We start from the raw sequence: 6,573 nt of genomic DNA, 5'->3' as shown, positions 1-6,573 counted from the left end.
TTAGGGCCCTCTGCCTGATAATAATCATGGAGAAATGAGGGATGGTGTCTAGGGGAGGCACAGGGAGCCTGGCCTTGAAGAAGGATTGAGGGGAGCCCCAGAAGAATGACCCCCAGGCTCCCATGCCTTCCACCTGGCCCAAGTCAGAGGAAGCCTGGGACTCTCAAGTGCAAGCTCCTGGCACATTACGGATAGGCTGTACCAGGGGTCACGGGAGGGACCTCTAGAATGGGGAATATTTGTCTGTCTGGGTGACTGGCAGGTGTGTGTGTGTACGTATGTGTTCATCTGTCCCTCTGTGTCTTTCTCTGGAGCGTTCCTATTTAAGCTTCAGACTTTCCTTATTTCCGGTGTGGATTTCTATGTGGGTGTCCTGACTGGGTGTGGAGTCACCTTGTGAGTTTGCCTTTGGTGTGTGTGACAGTCTCTTTGTTGTGTGGGTGTTGTAGGAGTGAACATCGTGTATGTGTGTGAGTCATTTGTTGACATGCATGAGGGTATTTCTCTTGTCTGCCTGAGGGACTGTGGTCGTGGCATGTCCCTCTTGTCTTGCTGTATCATCTTTCCTAGCACTTAGCACTGTCTGGTACGTTATGCCTGTGTTTGTTTCCTCGCTCCTTAGAATGTCAGCTCCTAGAGGGCAGGACTTGATGTATTTTGTGCACAGAGCCATCCCCAGCACCCACAATGTGCTGGGCACCAGCGGGCACTCAATACAACACTGTGGAGTGGATGAATGCAGTGTCCAATGCATGAGAGTTTCTCTGGTTGTGCAATTAATTTCGGTGTGATGCTGGATTGGTGGGGTTGGGTGACTATAAGAATATCTGGTGTGGGTGTGTGTAATTGGCTCGTAATATGTACAAGCTTGTATGTGTGTGCAAAAGTGTCTAAGATGTGACTGAATGAGCCTGTGTGTGACTGGGAAGCCTGACTGTAATTGACTCCCATGTGCGTGTGTGTGTATGCGTGCCAGCATGTTTGTGCATTTCTCACGTGTTTTATGGCGTAATTGTCTGGTGTGCTGGTACGAACCTGTGTGTGCCTGGGGAGTGTGTGCGTGTGCTCATGCGAGTGTGTGTGTGTGCATACTCGAGGCTCCCACCCCTCGCTCTCCTCGCGCCCTGCTCTAGGTCTGGGGGCGGGGAATGGGGGTGTGGCGAGGGCACTGCGGTTCGGCTGCCCGCCCTCGGCGCTGCGGCTCCGGCACGTCACCGTCCCTCCCCGCCGTCCCCGCCCCCCGGTCCTTTGTAGCCGGCCGCTGCGCTCGCCTACAGCTGCCCGGACGCCCCGCCCCGGCCCCGCCCCGGCCCCGCCCCGCCGCGCGCCCCGCCCCGCCCCTCCCCGGGCCGCAGTCGCGCCTGGGCCGCCGCGGGCCCGCAGCGAGCGCTGAGCGCGGCGCACGGCGGTGGCCAGGGCGGCGGGCGGGCGGGAGCGCGGGTGGGAGGCCGGCCTTGGACCGGCATGGCGGACCGGCGGCGCGCGTGGAACACGGAGGACGACTTGCCCGTGTACCTGGCGCGGCCGGGCAGCGCGGCGCAGACGCCGCGCCAGAAGTACGGCGGCATGTTTGCCGCGGTGGAGGGCGCCTACGAGAACAAGACCATCGACTTCGACGCGTACAGCGTGGGCCGCCGCGGCTCAGCGCGCACGCCTCGCAGTGCTGGCCGGCCCGACGCCGTCGGCCTGCCGGGGCCCGGCGGTAGCGAGGACACTGCCAGCGACGTGAGTGAGCTCTCGGGCTCGGCGGTCAGCTCGCCCGGCGAGCGCGATGAGCGACCACCCGCGCTGCGCATCCGTTGCCCCGCGCCCCGTGACCTGCCACTCGGCCGGGACAATGGCCAGGTACCCTCGGGGCGCGCGCGGACCGGACGGGGGGCGGGGCCCTCGGGGCAGCTGGGCGTGGAGCCGCCTGAGCGGAGTGTCGGGGCCGCTGCCACCGGGCTCTAGAGGGCCACGGAAGGCCCCTCCCCCACTCCGTCACACTGGAGGGTCGGAGAGGTGGTACGATTTGGTCGGGGTTTGCCAGCCCAGCCCGTGAGACTCCAAAGGGTCCTTCGAGATCCAGCCCCCCGCTCCACTTCTGCAGGAAGGGAGAGCAAGGCTCTGAGAAGGAAAGTAAGTTGGCTACAGCCGCCCCATGGACCCTTAAAACGCGAGGGGACCTCTGGGGTGAAGTTAATCCAAGGATCCCCATTCCCTGCCTTATGAAAAGGAGGGGAGCTCCTTTCCGCATTCGTCCATTCATTTATTCCCTCACTCATTAGTGATTATGGAGCACCTACGGTGTTCCAGGCTCTGGAAAATGTTCAGTGAAATGCCTGTGGTCACACAGGTTAATGCTGAAAGGAACCTTTCCTGTATGCTCCTTCTATGCTTTCTGGGGGAAAGATTTGGTTAAAGATTTAGATGGGTCGGGCAGATAGAACTAGAAACTGCTATCCTCAAGCACCGACATCTTCAGGGGATGCTCCTGAGTCCCACAGCACGACGCCAGTGTGCTCTCCTCACAGAGCAAGTTGGAGGCAGAGCGAAGATTTGAACCCTGGTCTCTAGCTTCCTAGACTTGGAGGTTTTTACCCTCCTAAAGTGAAGGAGCATTAGGGAGAGGGAATGCCAGGCTGTGGTCCCTATGGCTCTCCTCCCGTAAGCTAGAGGTCGCCAGGGAATTGGAGGAAGATGGATGGGTAGACAGCACAGCTTTAGGATGTATGTGTGAGGGTCGGGGCCAGATGCCAGGACAAGGGAAGCTGGAACACGGGAGGGCCAGCGAGCTGTCAGCTTAGCCCAGATCTCGAAGTCTGAGCACTGCTCAGGTCCCAGACCTCTGGTAGGCGCTGGGGTCCCAGCTCAGCACGCTGGCCCCACCCCGGGCCAGGGTGGGCAACGATTCATTGTGAAAATTGAGTCAGTTAATGCTGGTAGGCAGTGAGCATTCAATAAATGTTCGTTGTTGAATTTTACTACCATTTTTTATTAACCCTTCTTCCCTTAAATACTGTGAGAGGCATAAAGTGAGCGGGAGGAAGCAGAGCTCGATCCAGACAGAAATCTGAGAGGGCTTCCTGGAGGAGTGGGGGCTGGGCCAGCCTGCGGCTGCTACGACGCAGTACCGAGTCTCCTGCTGCTCCCATTCTCTGCTCTCCGCCTTCTGTCCCTTTGCTCGGGAACTCTCCATGGTCCTGAATTCGGCTCCCTGAAAAGGGGAAGTCTGCAATGATGGGGTGGGGGCAAGGGACGGAGATATCGAGAGAGTCATATCCTTTTCTCTACCCCTTCGTATTCTCCCCTGACCACCTCCTTCCCTGGTGGCCGACCTTGCTTGGGATGCAGACTTCTGAGCCCGAGCGGGAGGCTTCAGGGCTGCGGATCCAGAAGTCAGGGTCGGTACCGGGAAACCCTGGTTTCCAGCCAACGCACTTCGTCCTCTTGAACCTCAGCTTCTCCACCTGTGAAATGGGGATGGCATTTTTCGCCCAGCCACCCACAAGGCGTGGTGGAGTATTAGGGAGGCGAGAGCGCTTTGTGCACGTCCGGAAGCTGTCTGGAAGTGCGTCCCTGACGGAGCTACGGTCAGTGTCACCAGCGCCAGCATTGCCCCCAGGCTCTGCCTGGGCCAGCTCCGCAGCCGCGCCTAGGCATTTGGGGATGGTGGTCACTTCACCTCTTCCACTCCTCTGTCTCCCCCTCTGGCCCTCTCTTCCGTTTCTCCACGGCTTCTCGGGGACTGGACAAAAGGCGGCGCCTCTAGCGCGCCTAGGGCTCCAGAAGTCCTCAAGGTTTGGGACTGCTGAGCCGAGGGGCTCACGGTCTCCCAAGGGGAAGCGTTTTACTTTCTGCGGACCAAGCGGCCACGGGGCTCGGGTTCCGGGGCGGGCTTCGCGGCTCCAGTGCTTTGCAGAGGGTACGGGGGCCGGAGGTCCTCCCCCCGCCCAGAAAGCTCTCTCCTGGGGAGGGAGGAGGAGTTTCTGCGGCGCAGGCGCAGCGTTTGCTGAGGCCCTAGGCCGGGCGACTGCGGCGCTTTGTACCCGGGAAGTCTGCTTGGGAGCAGCGATCTGTTTGGCCAATCGCGAACCGGTGCCCCTCCCCCCGATACACACGTGGTCTTGTCCGCAGCTCTGGAGCTTCCCTGTCCAGCCTGACCCCTGGGGACGTCCTGGTGCGTGGAACCTAGGACTTAAGGACGCTGAGGAAGGAAATGTAGGCGTCATGGGAAGGGAGACCTGCAAATTCTGGTCATCAACAAGGATTTAAGACCCAGCTCAGAGCCCAGAGGCCAGACTGAATGAGTGTAGGAGAATGAGCTCTAGATAAGCTGTGCGGCTTCCAGTAACTGTTCTGCCGTAGCTAATATACTTTGCACCTGAGATATCATTTTATTTCTGTAAGCCCCAACTTTCCACCTGTAAAATGGGAAAACAATGGCCTAGTGTTCCTGGAATACTAAGTTGCTTCTCTTTTGTGAATCTACAACTCCACATCTCTGGCCAAGGCATCTCTGGCCTCCTGTCCTGGTGTGGGTGACTGGCCTCTAGGTGGCTGTGGAGGGAAGGACTTCAGGCCTCAGCCTGCGTAGGGGGGTGCTTTACCACCCCTAGCACACCCTCCCTCTGGGTGGCAACTTGAAAGTAAAGAAGATGGGTCTTTTAAAAGATACTGCGGGTTTATTTTGCAGGCAGAAAGTCAATGGCAGAGAAGTTTAACATTTTGTTCTGTCTGGAGATTTGGGGCACCTGGCTAGGGTTTTGGGGGCTTGCTAGGACTCCCCCTTTCCCCCTTCCATCTATTCTCCTTTCCTGTCAAGAAGTTTACCAAGCTATGTCCTGGCTTCCTGCCCACCTCCTCCCCAGAGCAACATCTGGGTCGGGGGTGCTCGGACTATGGTACTATACACTGGGAGGCAGGACATCTATTCTCCTCTTGTTCCCCCAGCCCCTCCTGGGGTCTGTGGGGACCTTAGTACCAGTGGTATGGCCCTCCAATCACTGGTAGGCAAGACTGTGGGGGTGACCTGGTGGCCTCCGGCCCGGCTGCTGTGTGATGAGAAGCTGCTGCAGGGGGCAGAGCAGGTCAGCCATTAATTAGGTTCGGGCCTTGTCTCTCTCATCCCTGCTGCACTCCCTTGGCCTGGCAGTGAGGCTCCTGCTGAGCCCTCAGGGAGGCTGATTCAATGATGGGAGAGGGAAGGGTAGCAGAAAAGGCTTTATGGAGAGGCCACTGACGATGAGTCTGGAAGATGGGTAACCTTTTGTCTGGGATTAGATATTAGGGAAGAGGGTACAGCTTGAATTAAAGGCTTGGAGTCCCTGGAGATGGAAAAGCGCTTGATCTATTCAGGGAGTGCGCACAGCGGTTGGACAGACGTACGGAGGCTGCAGCAAGAGAGGCAGGAGAGGGCGGGGGCAGTCTTTGGGCCCGGGCCCGAGGGCCCCCGAACGCTCCAGCAGCTCCGGCTGGTCCTCCGCGCCCGCCCCACACTCCCTCCCCGGCGCAGCTGTTCCGGGGAGGCCGGCAGATGCGGGGCCGCACACCTGTGGCGCTGCCGCGGGCTTTGCCGGCTCAGCCCAAGGCCGTCTCTGGCATTTAAAAGCACCCTGAAAAACAGACCTTCCCAATCGCGAGAGCGAGGCCGGGGCGCCGCCGAGGGCGTGTGCGAGGGGCGGGGGTCGGCGGGGCTGGGCGGTTCGGGGGGCGGGGGGCGGAGTGGGGGGATCGGAAGGGAAGAGCTTCCTGGTTCGAGCCGAGAGGGGCGAATCGGGCTCGGCTCCGCGCCGCCGGGAGGAGCTGTCTGTCTGTAGCCCCCTCCTCCCGCCCTCGCCTCTCCCTCCTCCTCCCGCCCTCCTCACCGAGCCGGGCGGTGCTGGCAGCCGGAGCGGCGGCGGCGGGCGGGCCGAGCAGCCGGGGCAGCGGGTGCGTGGGCAGCCGCGGGCGCCGAGCCTCCGTCCCTCTCTACTGCCCTCCCGGGTCTTTGTCACCGCGCCCGCGGGGAGCGGGTCCGGTTGAGAGCCGGGCGGAGCGAAAGACAGCCCCACAGGTCCGCCGGCCGGGCCGAGGGCGCCAGCAGGGCCATGTCTTACCAGGGCAAGAAGAGCATTCCGCACATCACGGTAAGCTGGGCCTCACCCCCACCGCCTCCCCGCCGCTCTTTGTGGGGTGGGGGTGGTCGCCGCCAGGGTCGGGATCCGCGGGGGGATGGCAGGGGCGGCCCCCGAGGCTTCCTGCGTGGCGGCGGGTGGGGCGGGGCTGATCTCAGCATTGCAGCCCCCTCCCCCCAGCCTCTGGGGACAATGGTGGTGGTGGGGGGAGCCCCGCATGGCTAGGCGCGGCTGGAGCCTCGGGTCCCTCTCCCCGCGGGCTTGCCGCCCCCCAACCCCCCACCCCACGGGAAGTGCCGGAGGCTGGCGTGGACCGGGAGGATGCAGAGCTGAACAAAAGAGGGAGGGGCGCGGGGGCCCGAACCCCTCCCTCCAGCCCTGGAGCCGGGATGGGGCGGGGAGTGGCGAGCGTCCTGCGCCTGGCCTCCGCACCGTCCAGTTCTTGGCCCTCGCCGCGGAGTTCCTTCCCTGCCCGAGG

The 6,573-nt window shown here is 61.4% G+C and overlaps 1 protein-coding gene across 2 annotated transcripts in view; it reads left to right on the top strand.

The window, feature by feature from the left end:
• Window positions 1–1,464: 1,464 nt before the first annotated feature.
• CRMP1 (collapsin response mediator protein 1) overlaps window positions 1,465–6,573 on the top strand; it is a 71,584-nt gene continuing 66,475 nt past the window's right edge. Inside the window, exon 1 of one of the 2 annotated variants that reach the window (XM_045771395.2) lies at window positions 1,465–1,845. In XM_045771395.2, coding sequence (XP_045627351.1) covers window positions 1,465–1,845 — 381 coding nt within the window. Of the gene's footprint in view, window positions 1,846–5,830; window positions 6,108–6,573 lie in introns of those variants that run through there. The other variant, XM_087864286.1, reaches the window with a different exon arrangement.

Source organism: Ursus americanus, chromosome 8 (assembly GCF_024610735.1).
Source record: "Ursus americanus isolate L20-20 chromosome 8, mUrsAme1.1.p, whole genome shotgun sequence".
Classification (NCBI taxonomy): Eukaryota; Metazoa; Chordata; class Mammalia; order Carnivora; family Ursidae; genus Ursus; species Ursus americanus.
Note: the sequence above shows the minus strand (reverse complement) of the source record. Positions and strands in the feature narration are given on the sequence as shown.